Raw genomic sequence first — 19,085 nt, forward strand, 5'->3', positions numbered from 1 at the left:
AAAATTAAAAAGGATAAATAATTAATGTATAACAATTAACAATATTATTATTTTATAACTATTAAAGTAGATTGAGAGGACGTTGTACCCGCATGTGTAGTCTCTGTTTTACTAATGTAGATCATAGCAAATTTACGTTCAGCAGGACACATTTTGTGATGTTATTTTTAATATTAGAATGAATTTACCTATCATAAAATTTAAAGGTAAGAATATTATCTAGAAAATGTCATATGTTTTTATTGATATTATCATTTTAAAGTGAGTTATGAATATTTTTAAGTTGTAATATTTTACATAGCTATAACTCACTGTAAAATTATAATATCAATACAAGCATATGACATTTTATAGATAATATTCTTACCTTTAAATTTTATAATAGGTAAATTCATTCTAATATTAAAGCTAACATCACAAAATGTGTCCTGCTGAACGCAAATTTGCTATGATCTACATTAGTAAAACAGAGACAACACATGCGGGTATAACGTCCTCTTATTGTACTTGATAATTAAAACTATGAAAAAAAAAACATAAAAACACCAATCCATACAAGCCCATAGGTAACTTGAAAAACCACATCCGCTCAGAATCGTTATCCCACGATTTAAGAACTAAGATATGTTTTAAATAATTGGTGATATACCGTGACAAAAGTCAGTCATAGAAGATAAAAACATTAAAAACTAATCCTGTGGCACGGTAATCATAACCACATTCACATATAAGTTCCAGACAGTTTTTAAGTATAGTGACAAAAAGACCGATATGGTAAAATAATGCGAAAATTTGACAGTATTAAATAAATTTATTATAATATTATTTTATTAAAATAATATACCAATAAGTAATAAACAATTAAAAATAATATAAGGTATAACGTCGTAATAATAATTAATATGATGATGTAATATTAAATATAGACAAACAAATCGATCAATTTTTAAAAATTAAATGGAATTAATCAACCAATTATTAATAGAATCTTCGTTTTTTTCTAACCATTTAATGTTATCAGATATGTCATCAAGTGCAGCTTGCCGGTCGAAATTTAAAGCTCCAGCTTCTGCAGGATGATTATCAAAAAATACTTTAATCTGAAAAAAATATATTTATGTATAAATATTAAATACGTTAAAAAAGTAAAAATAAACCTCTATCGATAATTTAAATAAAACTGCATTATTCAAGAATTAAATTCTGATTTAAAACAAATAACTCATTTACTTCTTCAAGGCGTTCATGTGTATTGCAACGATAACAAAATGAAGAGATGAGACTTCCCATCCGATCAAGAGAAAAGCGATTAACCAAATACTGCCATTCATCCCTAAAAAAACATAAGTATATATTACATTAAGTTTTAAATTGACTTGTAACGGCTGAAACTATTTTTCTGAAATTGAATTGAGATATAATGTATATAATATAAATATTTTTGTACCTCAAAAAGTCCCACACCAGTTGAGTTCCAACAGGATTACGACTTATCTGTGATATGATTGTAAAATAATCATTGGAACTAACGTAGCTCTCATTTTTGGCATATTGCAATAGTCTAGAAAACAATAAATTATGTTGTATTCCAGCGGACAGCGGTTCTTAACCTTTTGTAGAACACAGACCCCCGATGAAAGATTTTTTGAAATCCCGGACCCCCTACCAATTTTTGTCGAATACCTTTTTTTTTACAAAAAATCTGATTTTATCATAACCAAAATTATAATAATTATTTTATATTACTAATTATAGAAGTAGATATAACAAAACACACACATTTATAATTATTTTTATTAAACTTAATTTTTCATAAAACTGTAATATAAATTATTTTATTTTTAATATTCTTAAAGCATATATAATACAATTTATTTTATATAAATTAAATTAAATGCACAATATTTACCTAGTTAATATTTCTAATTCTTTTGAAGCAGATAAAGCTTCCATAAGTTTATATTTTTCTTGAGATTCTTGTTCATTTAAGAATAATTTCCACAGTCTATCCCATTCACTAGCATTACCCTGAGCCATTCCTAAAAAACAAGTCTTATAAATATTTTAACTAAATAATGAATTATCAGTTTATTTATATTAAAAATTGGAAATATACCAACCATGATAATAAATTGTGTGTCTAATATCTGGATTAGGTTTGACTTCATCATCCAAAAATTGTTTGAATAATTCATATACTTTTATTTTATAGCTTGGTAAACCATATAAACATCCTAAATCGAGAATAACTCCTCGAAGTTTACGTTGTAAAAAGGGTCTATCAATTGAATCATCCCAAAAATCTTCTTTTATAGTTCTCAATAAATGTCTTACATATCTCTTAAATATATAATAAATACTTATAGATATTATGTCGAATTGATAGTATCATTTATACTGTTGGTGAATATGTAAAATCAACATTCTGATGAGCATAAAACTGCAAATGTCAGCCCTTCGTAAAATAAAAGATGACTAGAAAGTATTAATATGATGTTACTCCTTTATAAATATTAAATTAACCAGATATGATAACCGAAAGCGGTTGATAGTGGATGAATAAATTAAATTTTTATTTTTTTAATACACTTAAACTTATATGTCAGTACTACCGTAGAACAGTGTGAATAATTGATTATGATTAGAACGTATAAGATATGCTTAATATTAGAAACAACATTTGTATAATCTAATTGTGTTTTGAATACACTATTCAACATGATAATTAAATACTTGGTATAATTGTATGTACTTTTAACTATAAAGTTTGAAAATATTTATTAATTTAACTTGACATAACCTATCTATATTGTTGTATAATATCACGATACCATTGTAAATATTAATTTTTCAATACTCTTACTTCAAGATTTTTTTGTGCCGGCCGTTGATATAAATTGTTTCTTAATATATATAAGTTTGTAGCAGCTACATCCCAAGGAACAAAATGATGTTCCGAAGATAAATATTTTGTCATATTTAAAGCTATGCTATATGGTAAGTAATTAGCATAAGCTAAACTAAAGGCATCGTGAATAAGATTTGAACGGTCAGCAGCACTTATTGCCTTTAGATTTTACATTTTTTATATAAATATATAATAATTAAAAATATTATCCAAACACTTACATCAACATTTTTTTCTAATAACTTGTTAAGTAAATACCAATCATTTTCCGAATAATTTATAATGTAATATCCAACTTGTCTATGATTCAGTTTTATCCATTCAGCATCGGGTATGTCTATTGTAACTTTAAAACAAACATTTTAATTAGTATCAATTTAATCCTTCAACAAACCTAAACACTCACTCGAATCTACGTCTTTGTTTAACCAAATCTTATGCACACTATTATTGTTTGAAGTGATATAGGTAATAGGTATTTCCCATTTGTAATTATATAGAGATGAGTTGGTAGAAGAATTAACATTTAAGTTGGATAAAAATCGTTGTTGTTTTAAGGTAAGTTTAGTTCCATTTCTCATTGCAGATACTACTGGAAACCCTGCTTGTCGTGTCCAAGTATCCATAACCTGTTTTAATTTAAATAAAATATTTGTAGCTAGGTTTATAAATTAAATAATTATTTTTCACCTTTTTAACTTCAACTGTATTTTGAGTAGCTGTTTGTAATTCTGCCCATAAATCATCAGTTTCAGTATTGTTATATGCAAAACGTTTTAAATAAGCAGTTATGCCAATCCTGAATACTTCTTCACCCAACATTCCTTCTAACATTCGTATTACAGAAGAACCCTAGAAAATTAAATAAATAATACAGGGAAAATGTATTTAATTGAGAACGAATAAACTTACTTTATTATATGATATGACATCAAACATTCTGCTTATTTGAACTGTGTGAGATACATCTCGTACGATAGAATGAGAACTGACTCCATCATCGTGGTATTGTGCTAGTTGAAAACTATTGATTAGAAACAATGTGTCCTAATAAATAATAAATATACATTTTTAACAAATAATATGTGTATACATACAAAAATAAATAGTTTTTCAAATACGTACTACATCCCAGTCAGGGTGTACACATTTCACCCCTTTAAATTTCATGTAAGTTGCAAATCCTTCATTTAACCATAAATCATTCCACCACTTCATAGTTGCTAAAAATATATTGTAAGAACAATTTATTTGCATATTAATAAACAACATATATACAAAGGTACTGTAATGATATAAATTGGAAATATATTATATATTTACATACCAAGATTTCCAAACCACATATGAGCCAATTCATGAGCAACAATTAAAGCTACTTGCTCTTGGTCATTAGTAGAATTTACTCCTTCTTTATATAAAACTCTTATTTCACGGAAAGTTATAAGACCCCAGTTCTCCATGGCACCAGAAACAAAGTCTGGGATAGCTATTAAATCTAAGTAGTTTAATAAATTATCATTATATGAGTAATATATTTAAAATTCAACACTGTAAGACTAAGTTTTTATAATATATACCAAGTTTTGGTAGTGGGTATTGAATTCCAAAATAATTGACGTAAAAATTAATTGCCTGGAGACCTACATGTTGAGCATATTTCATATTTTCAGACTGGCCATTCCTTGCATATACTGTTAATGGAAATCCTTGATCTGCTTTAACAGGTTCAAGTGATTGAAAATCGCATACAATGAAACAAGCCAAATATGTAGACATTGGGACAGTGTTTGCAAAATGAACAGTAGTCAATCCTTTTGTAGGCACATTGACCTCTTCAGACTAAAACATTATTATTATTATTCAACAGTGCAAAGTTTGAATTCAACTAAATTAATTGTTATATTGACCTCTTGGTTCATATTGGACAATGCTGTGTAGTTATTACCAGATGGTCGAGTTAAACTTATTTTAAATTTTGATTTCAACTGAGGCTCATCAAAGCATGGAAATGCTAAACGTGCATAAGTCGGTTCAAACTTTGAAGTAGCAATATAATGTTGTTCGTGGCTTTTTGAATCTGTATAAACACTTCGATAAAATCCAACTATTTTGTCTAATAAACTACCTTCAAAAGATAGTTGTAATTTGTATTCCCCAGCATTTAGTTCTTCATTGGGTACTATAACCAAAAATTCATGTTCTGGATATAAAAACGATGTTACAGAACTGGAATTTAGTTTTGTTTCTTTGATATTCAATCCTTTTGAATGTAGTTTAATGTAACTTTGAGGAGTGTCCAATACTATTGAAATATCAACAGAACCAACATATGAACCTTGCTCAAGATTTGGGAGCAAATTAATAAAGTACTGCTGAGGGCGAACAAACGGGGATAAACGATATGTAAATTCCCATGGTTTATCTGCCATTTTACTCTAAACAATAAATTAATGATATGCTTTAAATGTTATAATATAATTTTGTATTTTTATTGGAAATACTAAACTTAAACCGATAATTAATTATTTCTTCATTTATTTCACAATTCATAAAAGTATATAATACAATTTATATAAATGTATCTATAAATAAATGTATCAATTAAAATGTATTTTTATGACAATATACATTATGAAGTGAAATTAAATACAATACCAGTGTGTATCAAGTTTCTACACTATACATTCAATAGTTATAAATATACCTACACAAAACACCTACACTCTAAAGTTCTTAAAACGTTGAAAAATTATTAAAATTATTAGCCTTATGGTAAATGGGGATTATGTAAAAAAAAAAAATACGAAAACACCCTTCCCCGTGAGTTAGGTACTGTTTGTACACCTTATCTATAGTACTATCTACTTCGTTATTGAGTATAATACTATGATAATTACCTATGTTAAATGTGAAGGCAATTATGAATGTAAGATTAAATAAAAGTCAAATTCTTTAAAATTTGACAATTAAGAAGATATTTAAGGTAGCCGGTAGGTAAATATTTTGAGTTGCTAATATATATTGTACCTACTCATATGTTGTACTTCATACTGTTAGTTAGAAATTACTTAAGTAGTTTAATGGCAATAATATATTGTTTCAATTTAATGTAAATAATCCAAAGAAAATATTATTATAAGCCTTATGTTACTAATTATTAAAAAAAAGGTATAAATACATTTCATCATTGATTATATATTATTATAGATTGCTCACTGTCATAGAAAATATGTTGCGCGACAATTGAGTTCAATTGATTGCCAATAGGTAGCGTACTGGTAACGATATAATAATATTGTACTAGCGATAATTATGTTTTATTTTTGGTTGCTACCGGTCCGACTACAATCACGACGATCGTAATACAAAATTACATTGTTTACATTGTTGTGACTATTTTCGTTATTTCACAACGCACCAAGCGCAATTGTATAGCGGCTGATTAATATACTACAATATTTATTGTAAATTAATAATTTTGTTTATTGATTTGATATAAAGTAGGTATATAAGTAAATTGTTATAGTATGATGGTCAGAAATTGAAAACAAATAACAATTATTTAGTTTTATAAATTGCAATTTATTCAAAACAACCTTTAACGCGCAATTTTGTAATACCACATGATATTTAAAAAAATGCAAAATAAATAAATAAAAACTGGTGGTTTTCAAAATGTTTAAACTTAAAATAAAATATCCCATTTTTAAACATTATAAAATACATATTTAATAAAGTAACATCGGCAAGATTAAAAAAATAGCAATTAAAAAACGTCAAATAATAATAATATAATATAAATATTTTAATTTCATAATTTATTAAAAAAAAAAATAAAATAATAACTTATTCAATGAAAATTATATTATTCACATACAACAATAATGAAATATTATTTATTAATTGTGTTTAAACACTTTTAGTTTTGCAATTTGCTGGACAGCCTTATTGTGTAACTCTGTGTTTGTCCATTTACACTCTTTAAATATTCTTGTTCTAAATAATAATTCTATTATATATAAATAATGAAGTTTACACGTCGAAACATTTAATTTAAAAATATATTTATCAATTTTTTTTTTTGAAATATCTAAAAGTTTAAAAACTATATGTTTTTCGTGTTTTATTTTTTCAAATTCTTCATTAAAAATGTTGAGACATGTATTAGTTATGTCCACAATGATATTTGATGGTGCTTTTAATCCTTGTGTTGATGGTTCATTTACATTAAACATCTTAAATGTTAATAATAATTGCGATTCATCATTTAAATCTAAAGATGTTATAAGATTTTTTTTACATTCATCACAACTAAAATTATTTAAACACTTATACGCCAAGTATCCTGCAAAATAAATGACAGCACAATTTTCTAATGATTTTTTAGCATTTGTGGTGTTAATAACTATAGTACCAGAACTAGTATTCGAGTCAGTCTCACAATCATCACTTAAATTATATATATTATCATTTAAACCGTCTTCTTGAATTTCTTCAGAGTATGTAGGTCTGGTTATTTGCACATCATTTAGAGTATCCACATTAAAAAATTCTTCACCATCTTCTTCACAATTAGAACTTTCAGAACATTTCATTAAACTATAAGAACAAATCGCACTAAAACAGCAACGAAATGTTCGGGCAGTTGGGTTCTTATTATAGCCGTTTTTCTGTCGCATTATGGAAAACATATTTTCTAATGGATCTTGTGTTAATTTGTTAGTCATTAAAAAGTATTCTTTATTTGAAATATGTTGATTCATTATTATTTTTTCTGATTCATAAAGACCAATAATAGCTGTTAATGTCCATTTAAGTCCAATGAAACACGGAGGTGTAGTTACTTTATTATTTTTTAAATTTATTTTTACAGCTTTATCAAAAAGAATACAAAAGTTTTTTAAATTTTGAAGGACTTGAGAATTACGTTTGCTTAGAGGTCGTCTATTTGGATTTGCGTCATACAAATTTTTACTGTTTGCAGAATCGAACATATCATTAACATTTTCAATAAAATTTGCTGTGTCTAGTGCGGTTTTAGTTTTTAATTCACCAGTAGAAACACACGTTTTAATAGAAGCTGCAACAGATCTACTAAAAATTTGTATTGCCAACTTGCACGACATTTTTTTGGAAAGCGTTTGGGGCAATATGAGCGGGTGTAATTTTACACATTGCCCGTGCAGTATTACTTTTTAAGTCAATTTCATAAGATTTTTTAATATCTTTAAATGAAATTAATTTATTTTCAATTTTTATATTACCATCTAATAAATTATTTCGTAAGCTTTTTATCATATGAGGCATATCGTAAATTAAAAATAATTTTTGACCATTTATGTCTACTGATGGGTTATTGTGTGTTGCACCAAGTAATGAAAACATTCTTCTATTTTGTGATCCTTGATCGCAGACTACAGCAGAAGGTACTAAACCAAGTTCTAATAATTTTATTACGCATTCTTTAAGTATGTTAGTTAAATTATCCCCTTTTATTCCATTACCAGTGAAAAAATAACATAATGGAAATTTCCAATTTACGTACAAACAACGGATCATTATGACTAGTGCATAGGAGCCAATTTTGTTAGTTCGCCCTAAAGTTCCAAGATCTTCATATCCTTCTATTATGTCTAAAGCTTTGTTGTATTCTATCGCTTTTTTAATTGAAATCTCATCTAATAAAATAATAACTTTTTTTTCTTGAAAACTCATACAAGAAACTTTAAGTTTAATTTGTTCCATATACCGAGGTGAAAATCCAGTTGAATAACTAATTGAGTTTAGCCAACGACGCACTGTACTTTCGCCAGGTAAAATAATTTTATTTTTACGCATATATTTATATGTTGATGGCGATTTATAATAAAGAGATAAAGATAACTTTTTTTCTTCACTAGTCCATTGCTTACGCGATTTGTGGTTAATTTGCATTGTCACTTGTCATTTGTCAAAGTTTTATTCAAGTAAAGACAGTCAAGTTTTCATTTAATCGACTATATGATGTAAGTGTACAATTTATAATTAATGTCATAGGGTTAATATTAAAAATATTTTTTAACTTGGTACCTATGTCTTCAGTATAATTTAAGAGAGACGACGATACTTCGTGTTGAGTGCATTGAACTCAGTGCAACAGCTTATTATAGACACAATAGTACAATTTTTATTTACTCAATAATAATCCAATTTACAAAATATATATTATATGATAATGACAGTACATGTATTATGTACTAATGTGTTATGAATAAAATACAAAATGTACATAATATACCTTAACATAAATATGGCAATGAGATACCTAGGTAGTATTAATATAATTTAATAATTAGGTACTAATTTGAAAATAACTATTTCACCTATCTAGGGTTATATTTTGGATAGGTATTTAATGTTTATAATGTTTTAATCGTTGGCAGTGCGCCAGTACAACGATATGAGTAGAGTACTAGAGTATAGAATACAAGTAACGTCTTTATAGATGCTCTCACTGCTCTAAGCATTGAAAATATTTGAAATCATTAAATCAAGATTCCACACGTCTGTTTTTGCTGTTAAAATCTTAAGACTGATCCCTACTCCTATGAACTACACTAGCGATTATTGCGGTACACGCCATAAGTAAACACCGCGCGGAGCGCTACATAGCGGTACTCGCCATTTAGCGCGTAGCGTATTTTGTACTGCAGTGAGCTATCTATAGTATTTATAATCAATGATTTCATGTATTCGAATTTGTAAAATATATATCCTATAAATTTAATATAATTACTAAATTTTAATTCGATTATTAACGTGACAGTTTTATTTTAACCATTCAATATTTACTGAGTTGTTTACCTTTAATATTTATGTACATACATTATAACATTTTACTTTAGAAATTGATTGTATTAGGTACACATTATTGCCTTTTTAAATTAAATCTTTATGGTTTGGTATGCATTGAATGATAACAATATTTATAATTTATATATATTATTATTTTATATTTTCATTGATATATTTAAAAGTATCATAATATTAAAATGTAATATATTGTAGTTAACTTCCTTTTTATAAGGAATAAAAGTAGTATGTAATTTTTTAATCTGTAAGGAACTAATATAAAAAAAGCTCTTAAGATAAAACTCGGATGTAGTCCATTGAATTGGTAACTTTAAAAGATGCTGTAAATTTCGTACGATATACTAATGTTTTTATATCTTTGGTATATAATTATGTATACGTATTTTTCTTCTTTTAACTTCCATATTTAAATAACTGCATGCATATGAAAGATCAGAATGTTTTGTCTCTTTTTAAGATAGTGATACAAATCAGTAAAAACTGGTTGTGGTTTCTTAATATTGTATTGAAACTACTGTTCTATCCTTCTACAATATTATTTGTTCTATATTTCCATTTATGACACCTTATAAACTAATTAAAAATATAAAACTAAATATTATATATCAAGCATTTAATTATAAATAATATTAAACTAATTTGTCTTTGTGTTTTTATATTTTCTTTCTACATGTTGGTACTACAGGTACTAAACTAAATATATGTACTTATATTAATTTTATTTAAACTGTTTAATAATAATTATATTTTTATTAATGTGTCATAATTTTTGTCAAATGAATAATGATGTTATATTGAAGTCATTTCCATAAATATATTTTTTTTTTTGAAATTCGAATTTGTTTATTTTGTTTTCTTAAAATAGTGACATATATAGTATTTCTAATGAATTTTTTTTTATCTATTTTAAATTTTTTCTGCAATTATTTAAGTTAGTACACTTTAGTTTAACTTAGGTACCTTATTGTATATTATCAAAACATCGATGCACATAAAAATATTTGGATGGGCACTGTAAAAAATGCCGTTATTAACTTTAAATGAAAATCCTCACAAGTTACAACTATTAGTAGTTGTTATTATTAATTGGAAAACGGTAATAATATAAGTATGATAGACTTGTCTTAAAATGAATAATGATTAAAATTAATCAAGCAATGACTGGGATATAACTATAATACTCAAATAAACACGTTCTGGATTTAATGAACTTACGAAAATCCGGGCATATAATATCAATTGTCCCGAAGATCACAGATAAAGAAAAAAAATATGGGATAAATAAAAGGTATATATGTACATCTATTGCGCCAATCGATTTTGTTAACTATGTATCTGTTTTTATGAGTTGAAAAAGAAAATAAGATTAACAATTCATAAAAATAAAAAACGAAAAAATAAAAGTTGAAGAAAATATATCTTAATGTGTAAATGGAAATCTAGATATGTTTGAATTTGTAAAAAGGATCACTACAGAAAAGTTTATAATAAAGTAATAAAATGAAAATCTATATAATAGGTATTTCTTATTTTCATGTCATTTTTTTTAGAAAAGTAAAAATTTACACTACAATACAAGTTGCAAAAGTTGCACAACTGAATAATTTTGTAACGTATTAACCTCTTAAATTATAAAAATTAAACTAACTAAGACAGTTATCGTATTTTTAGCACAATTGATGTACGAGTATACCTTTTTTGTACCAGTGTCGCAGGATTCTATTACCCTCCATAATATTTACCTCCCTTTACTAACCTAGGATATATTTACCGGGAGGGGGTAAAAATTACTGCGGGTAATTATAGCCTGTTACACCGGTGCAATAGATGTAGTATGTTATACAGGTATAGTTTTCCAAAATCGGCGCTATTTACAAACACCGTAAAATCCGAGCCGCAATTCAGTTAATGCCTTTTTATCATATTTTTCGTTTTTCGTTTTTGTTTTTTATGAATGCAACTATTATGTATAAGTTTAGATAAATTGCATTATTAAAAAACGCTTGAAACTATGGCCAAAAAAGATAGGTAAGTATATCGTAAGTATCATACTGATATTAGTGATATTTACTAATCATTATAATAGTAATAATGATTTATAAAGGATTAAATAAAAGTTCTCTTCGAATATACAAAATTCTTTGAAATTTCATAATGAAGAAGCTATGTATGGAAGGTATATATTTTGAATAGCTAATAGATATTTTACTCATATAGTATAATTAGTATCGTATCTTATGGCTCATACTGATAGATACGGATTACTTTAATGGTAATATATAATATATTGTTCATAATATAACATTCATATTTTGATACGTTTTTCTAAAAACTCACTGAATCATTGTAGAGGGCCATTAAAAGACCAGCTGATGTGCTTTCTGAAAACTTTTGATCTTTTGGAATCCAATCTAATTCCGTTGTATGATTGATCATAACGTTTATGACTGTTACGAGCGAGATAGCTGCAAAAATAAGTAGAAACATCCATTTTGTTACTGCGGGTGTCATATTTTATCCAATATCTGGAAAGTTAAACTTCCTGTAAATACGAATTTCAAAGAAAAATTAATATAATAATTTCAAAAATTAAAATATTGGTTATGTTATGTAATTTTTAAATCAACACACCTCTGTTGTAAAGGTAATATTGCAAACGATAATACTTAAAATAAAACGAATATAACCAAACTATATGATTTTAGATGAATAATTAAAATTAGCTTACTAAAAAGTATAAGAACACATGCAAAAAGTAAGACATAATAATAAGTTAATTAACTGATGTAATTCAAGAAATTAAAACTTATTTTTAATCAATTTTATTTTTTATTTTATCTTAATCAAAGGTTTAGTTTAGGTCATGGTAAAATTGATAAACTCCAATCATATTGTTTATCGGGGATCATCAATTAGTATATTAGAGGGCTGGCCGTAGCCATTTTCCTTAAAAATCAAGATACTGTTTTCCTCCACTGTCCATTTTCCTCCAAAAAAAAGGTTGGTTTCCATTTTCCTCTATTATTTTTGACTAAAATTATGTCTATTTTCCTCCAATATTATAGCCAGTATTGTAGTGTTGCGTTCCGTATTATAAAGATAGAGTACCTATAACTAGGATCACTTTTTGCGCGTATCTGTTGATCAAATTCTAGTCGCTTAATTTCTAGGTATGTATTTACAAAAAGTAAAATAATTATTCATATTATGTCTAATTTTTATTTTCTTTAAACAGGTATTTATTTGTTGCTGAAATGTCCTTTAATTATAAAAAAATATAATATTATATACTGTAGTGATTTTACTATATTTTATATCTTATATTAATATATCTTATCTTATACCATATGCCCATTACACAAATAAAATTTGTAAAATAGTATTTCAATATAATATAGATTTTTAAATAATTTTAAATATATAAATTTATTAGATAACACATATACGTATATAATAATTTCATATCGAATTATTCTTGTTAATTTTTATTCTATGTTGTGATAATGTATACCAGATGATTCACGAAGTATGCTCACCCACAATTTTCCTTTTTATTATAAATTTATTTAAATTAAGAAGTATAGCATTTTTAGTTAAGGATCATAATATTTATAACTACTTACTGGTATGCCAAAAAGTGTGATAAGAAGTTTCTTCATACACCTGCCGGCTCTCATCACTAAACTTGATGTCCTATACGAAGTTCTGTTGGATATAGACTCAGCCCCCCCCCAAAGTTCTTTAAGGCGGAATTATCATTCATCAAACACAAAAGAGGAATCACCCTTTATACACCCAAAAAATGATAAAAATGACAAAATTAATTTTGCCGAATAAGTTTTTATTATTGCATAAAATAACAATGACCAATTATATACAGCTAGTATAATTTACCTGGCATGTTCATCCTCATTTTATTCAATTCAACCCTATTTTAAAAACTTAGATTTTATATGCTACTTAAATAATGTGCTTTGGCGATACAAACATCTTTTATTCAAATAAGAATCACCCTTTTCCCCTGTAAATTGTGAAGTAGGTAGATCATTATTGAAAATGTTGATGAATCTATCTAAATCGAAATTCAAATGAGTAATTTTGAATTATTCGATTTTAATGTACTAGTAGAATTATAGATTAAGAAGATATGAAAACTTGGAGTTTCATATCTTGGAGAATATATAAGGTTATCAATAAGACGCCTTAGGAAAGTCATATTAGATTCAAGTTTTCTGTTAACTAAAATATTCAAGACAAGTTGGTGCAGAATTGGCAAATAATTATGAGCTGGATAATTAATTTTTAACACATATTATTTCGTTTATTCGTTAAGTTCAATAACTTACGCTAAAGACTTTCAACTTGATCCATATCCACAAAAAGTACTTAGATCCCATACATCAGCTCCATATTCCATCATCGACCTCACAAAAGCACAATACAAAGACATTATTGGAGTATAACTGATTTAAATTCACTACAAATCATTTTAATAAAACCTAACGTCTTAAAAGCTTTACAATACATTTTATTTAAATAAGCATGAAAATTTAACTCACGATCAAAAACTATACCTAAATCAATAATTGTATTGCCCACAAACAACTAAAGATTATTATTAATCACATATGGATAAGTACTATGTTCACGGTTCACGGGTCCTATAGTTACTTTTAAAAATTAATTAAGTTAATTTACTCGTACTCAAATAAAATTTCGATGAAATTACAATTCAATCAGAAAAGTAATTACATTAATTACATCTAAATATCACAAGAAATAAAACTCTTTGAATGTATTTTCTAATTTCTAACGACAATTAATGACAAGAAACATAAGTATAAAAATAGGTACCTAATATAGTTTTAAAACCATGTTTTTAATAATAAACAGTTAGTCATATCAATTTTAATTTTTAACTACCTACCTATTAAAATATATTATTTATATAATAATTAATACATACAGGGTGTCCATGAGGATTTACTCATTGCATTATCTGCAAAAATAATGGAGATATTATGATTTTTTTTTTTTAATAAGTTTCACAGGGATAAAAACTACAAATACTTCACGTTTTAATTTATTTTAATGTTTTGGTAAACAAGTTGAAAAATATATTTTTTTATTTAATTATTTTCAAAAAAATTGAAGATAGCCATTTTATAGAGTTCATTTTTCTGAAAATATTGACTTTTCAACATTTTAATTTCATTATAATCTCCTGATTTTTAATATTTTTTCTAGTTTCGATAAAATTGTGAATTACACTGAAAGCGTTCGGCGGCCGTAGGTAGGTACGTGCACGCGAGCCACATGTTTGATACATTGATACCACTATCGTATTAAATAATTCGTAGTTTATTTCGAAATAAAAAAAAATATTAAAAATCAGATTAATGAAATTAAAATTAAAATATGTAAATAAATTAAAATTAAAACATGATATATTTGAAGTTCTTGTCCCTGTGAAACTTAATAAAAAATCAAAATTATGATATCTCTATTATTTCAGTAGATATTGCAATGGGTAAATCCTCACGGGACACTCTGTTTAACTAAAAACATAATAACACCAGTTCATACGAACCGATTTATTGGATTACAATAACTACAATTTAAATATAGGTATGGATGTATATATTATAATTTATAACTTATGAGTTAATATCAGCAATATTAATATTAGATACCTATATGCAGGGCCGTATTTAAGGGGTGGTTCGGAGGGGCAATAGCCCTCCCTGGAATATGTCAAGAGGCGCCAAAATTTTTATATATAAAATATATATAATTTTTATATATTTTTATATCGACTATCGTCAAAATTGTACTGTGTTGTGTTCTATCTTCTGTAGTGCTGTTTTGTGAAGTCCACTGTAAAATTGATTTACTATGTTAAAGTTTCATTTATAAGATTCATATTAAAATATATTATACCTACTTATATAGTTATACTTAATATATTTATAATTTATATATAATGAATCAAAAAAAAAAAAAAAACTTAGCGGAGCTGCAAACAAAAAAAGAAAATTGCAAATTGAAAATAATATTTCAAAACTACCAAAAATATTTGATTTTTTGAAAAAAAATCAAATATGAAAATGATTTGAAAAGTATTTTATGTTTATTTTATATTTTATTAGTGTAGTACCTAAATTCTGTTATTTTTTACCTTTTTTTAATATATTAATAATATTTACCAGGCCACTGCATTTGCTAGTTTTTTTTTTTTTTTTAATTTTATTTATCTAAATACTAAATCCAGATATCACAAATCCCTATAATTAGTATTAGTAGTATTACTCACCAACTATAAGTTATAGTTTTAAATTTAATTATAAGCAAAGTGGGGGGGACGCTAAAATTTTGTTGCCCACGAGCGCCAAAATCTTAAATACGGCCCTGCCTATATGATATAACATCGTTTCAATACTTGGGTAGTAATAACTACATTATTATATTATGTCCGATATATGCAATTGGTTTTTGGGAAAAATAGTTCAACCCACAGTATTGCTATTAGACAAATACTAATGACTCACTATAAATATATAATATCTTTTTTGCTAAGTATCGTTTTTCGTACTTCGGGTATATATATACAACGGTATCATTATTGAATTCGATTTTAATACACCTATAACAGTGATTCGTTCGATACCCAATGTACCTACAGCAGCGCGGCAACCACTTACCTACCTTTTTTTTATTAATACATACCTATTTAATTTAATAAACGATATCTAGATAATGTATAACCGTGATTCTTGTGAAAACAGTTCACCCTTGTCCCTTGTGTAATGGTTCTAAACAAAAAAAAAGGTATGTGGATAAAATACTATAATGAATGATGAATGATGATTATCAAATGTAAAAACCTAAAAGTAAATTAAGTATAAAACATTCTAATTTTTCGAATTGAATGATTTGTATTTTTGAAAATGTTGTACAATGGTAAAAAAATGAGTACGAACTTTTTTTAAATCAGACTTTTTGACCAATTATTATCGCGGTTATAGATAATATTATCTATAAACATGACCACATTCGATAATGTTATATATTATTTTTTGCCGGTTGAACATACTTCTAACCTAACAAAATAAAAATGAAAATGATATGATTTTAGACATTTAGTGTTCAGAATTTCAGTTTATTTACAATTGTGTCTAAGTTGCGATGTCTTCTGGAACTCCGGTTGAACTATTTGAAGAAAAACTACACACCGTGTATCCTTAATTCAGTAATATAAGTTACATTAAATTATATAATAAATATATTTATCATGTCATTATATAGATTTAAGATTAGTTCTCTGTGTCGCAATTATTCCCAAGCTGCCGCTGCTGTTTCTAACAAGTCCCATCCTTATAGAGATGATGTTGATCAAAAACTTCCTTCTTTTGCGAAAAGTTTATATGTAGGAAATTTTGTAAAAGCAGTGTTTGCAAGAAATACTAAAGAAGTCAACTTACCAAAATTGGATAAACTCTTCAGTATCTGTGTGCCCAAAGAATTTGGAGGTTTAGAACTGTCGTCGGCTTCAGTTTCGGAAGCTTATAAGCGAATTAATTTCGCTGACTTTAGAGAATATATTGCTCATGGTAATGTTGTGAAATGCATTAATACGGTCGGAACAGATGAACAAAAGAGAACATTTTTACCTCAACTGGCTTCTGGTGAAAGTATTGCATCATTCTGTACTTATGAAAGCAAACATGGATATGATATTCAAAACAATGAAACTAAAGCCTCCCAAAAAAATGGAAAATGGGTAATAAATGGCTCAAAACAATGGGTAGTGAACGGTGAACGAGCCGATATGTTTTTAGTACTTGCTAAAACCATGGATGAATGCAATCGTCCAGAGAGTGAACACAATTTTTTTACTGCTTTTTTGGTTAAAAAGTCACAAAATAGTGGCATTAAAATTACTGCTGAAGGAAATTACTTCAATGTGACATTCAATAATGTTGAAGCTGATTGTATATTAGGATCTGAAAATGAAGGCCTTAACTGTTATACAATGTTATTCAATGGTGATTTATTGGAATCTTCTTCTGCTACATTGGGTGAGGTAAAAAGTATTGTTCAAAAGGCTTCTAAACATTTCCATACCCATGATCGATCCAGTTTGATCAAACTAGGAAAGCTTAATAGTCATTTGTACACTATGGACTGTGTTTTGGAATTTACTAGTTTAATATTAGATACTTATAACCCTAAAAGTGACTATGAGCTGATTCTCGCTCGTTTGTTTGTAAACGAAACAACACGTAGTTGCTTAAAATTGTTAAATGACTTGGGTCTATCTAAGAAGTCATTTAAATATATTGAAAACTCGTTATTATTTGAAGGTAGATCAAATTTATTACCAGTTGTTGGTTCACTTCTTGGCATTCAGTTTGCTGGACAATTTATGGCAGAAGATGTGAAACAATTAAGAAATCCACTTATGTTCCCTAAGTATACATTAACTCATATTATGAAAATCCAACGTTCATTGAAAGATAAACCAAAATTGAATCATTATATTGAGAAGCACTTGCATCCGTCACTGAAGAAACAGGCAGTAGACCTCGAGTATTGCTTAAGTAGATTTCAATTCGGTGTTCAGAATATGTTTGTCAACCTTGGCCCAGACACTTGCTATTACCAAATGATACTTGAAAGGACTAACAGTATTGCTATGGATTTGTTTGCTTTAGCAGCTGTGTTACATAGAGTATCTCAAAAACTTTCTAATTCAAATACACAGCCATATCCTACAGAATTAATTTTTGCCAATGTATTTTGCAACAGTATCCGTGAACAGTGCGGTCAAAGAGTAAACGAAATACTAAATGCTCCACACAATGTTGTGGATCCACATTATAAAATTATTGGCCAAAATTGTTTTGTTGAGAAAAATTATTTCTTTGAACATCCTTTAAAAAGAAATATTTTTTAATTAATTTGTTATCAAATCCGATATAATTATGTTTGTTTAAAATTTAACTGATTGTATTATATGTTAATGTTACTATCTAATTATCTAATAAAAATACATTTTTCCTAAATAATAATATCTCAGAACTCTTAAATTTGATGCTGGAACTCCTCATCAAGCTAGAGCTATCTATCATGCTATTAGAGTAGAAAAAGAGCCAAATAATTCTGTTAAAAGAATTTGTGATTTTGCAGATAAATTTGTAAGTGTGTAAGTATTAAAATTTAACAGTTTATATTTATTACATTATAAACTTATAGGTAGTAATAAACATTTTCTTTTTTCAGAAAACTTGAATCTACAGAACTTAATTCTTTGCGTGCAAGT

General features: G+C 26.7%; 2 protein-coding genes across 2 annotated transcripts; one reads left to right on the forward strand and one right to left on the reverse strand.

Moving 5' to 3' along the window:
- Nucleotides 1-791: 791 nt before the first annotated feature.
- LOC132921247 (glutamyl aminopeptidase-like) lies at nucleotides 792-12,549 on the reverse strand. Its single transcript, XM_060984164.1, has 16 exons — nucleotides 12,395-12,549; nucleotides 12,101-12,305; nucleotides 4,819-5,346; nucleotides 4,489-4,750; nucleotides 4,236-4,406; nucleotides 4,034-4,131; nucleotides 3,821-3,955; nucleotides 3,599-3,760; nucleotides 3,315-3,537; nucleotides 3,130-3,254; nucleotides 2,864-3,067; nucleotides 2,121-2,340; nucleotides 1,910-2,039; nucleotides 1,448-1,561; nucleotides 1,231-1,333; nucleotides 792-1,100 (listed from the first exon to the last, which is right to left on the reverse strand). The coding sequence occupies exons 2-16, from the start codon at nucleotides 12,272-12,274 to the stop codon at nucleotides 954-956; spliced, it is 2,796 nt and encodes a 931-aa protein (XP_060840147.1). The 5' UTR covers nucleotides 12,275-12,305; nucleotides 12,395-12,549; the 3' UTR covers nucleotides 792-953.
- A 4,312-nt stretch (nucleotides 12,550-16,861) lies between these two features.
- Nucleotides 16,862-19,069, forward strand: LOC132921251 (complex I assembly factor ACAD9, mitochondrial-like). The gene is made up of 2 exons (XM_060984171.1): nucleotides 16,862-18,968; nucleotides 19,046-19,069. The coding sequence occupies exon 1, from the start codon at nucleotides 17,055-17,057 to the stop codon at nucleotides 18,717-18,719; it is 1,665 nt and encodes a 554-aa protein (XP_060840154.1). The 5' UTR covers nucleotides 16,862-17,054; the 3' UTR covers nucleotides 18,720-18,968; nucleotides 19,046-19,069.
- Nucleotides 19,070-19,085: the final 16 nt, after the last annotated feature.

Source organism: Rhopalosiphum padi, chromosome 2 (genome assembly GCF_020882245.1).
Source record: "Rhopalosiphum padi isolate XX-2018 chromosome 2, ASM2088224v1, whole genome shotgun sequence".
In the NCBI taxonomy this organism is placed as follows: Eukaryota; Metazoa; Arthropoda; class Insecta; order Hemiptera; family Aphididae; genus Rhopalosiphum; species Rhopalosiphum padi.

Coding starts and splice junctions, on each gene's coding strand:
- LOC132921247 (XM_060984164.1), bottom strand. CDS start 12,274: ATGACACCCGCAGTAACAAAATGGATGTTTCTACTTATTTTTGCAGCT. Junction 4,751..4,818: donor TGTCCAATATGAACCAAGAG/GTCAATATAACA, acceptor ATAATGTTTTAG/TCTGAAGAGGTCAATGTGCC. Junction 1,562..1,909: donor GAATTAGAAATATTAACTAG/GTAAATATTGTG, acceptor ATTGTTTTCTAG/ACTATTGCAATATGCCAAAA.
- LOC132921251 (XM_060984171.1), top strand. CDS start 17,055: ATGTCATTATATAGATTTAAGATTAGTTCTCTGTGTCGCAATTATTCC.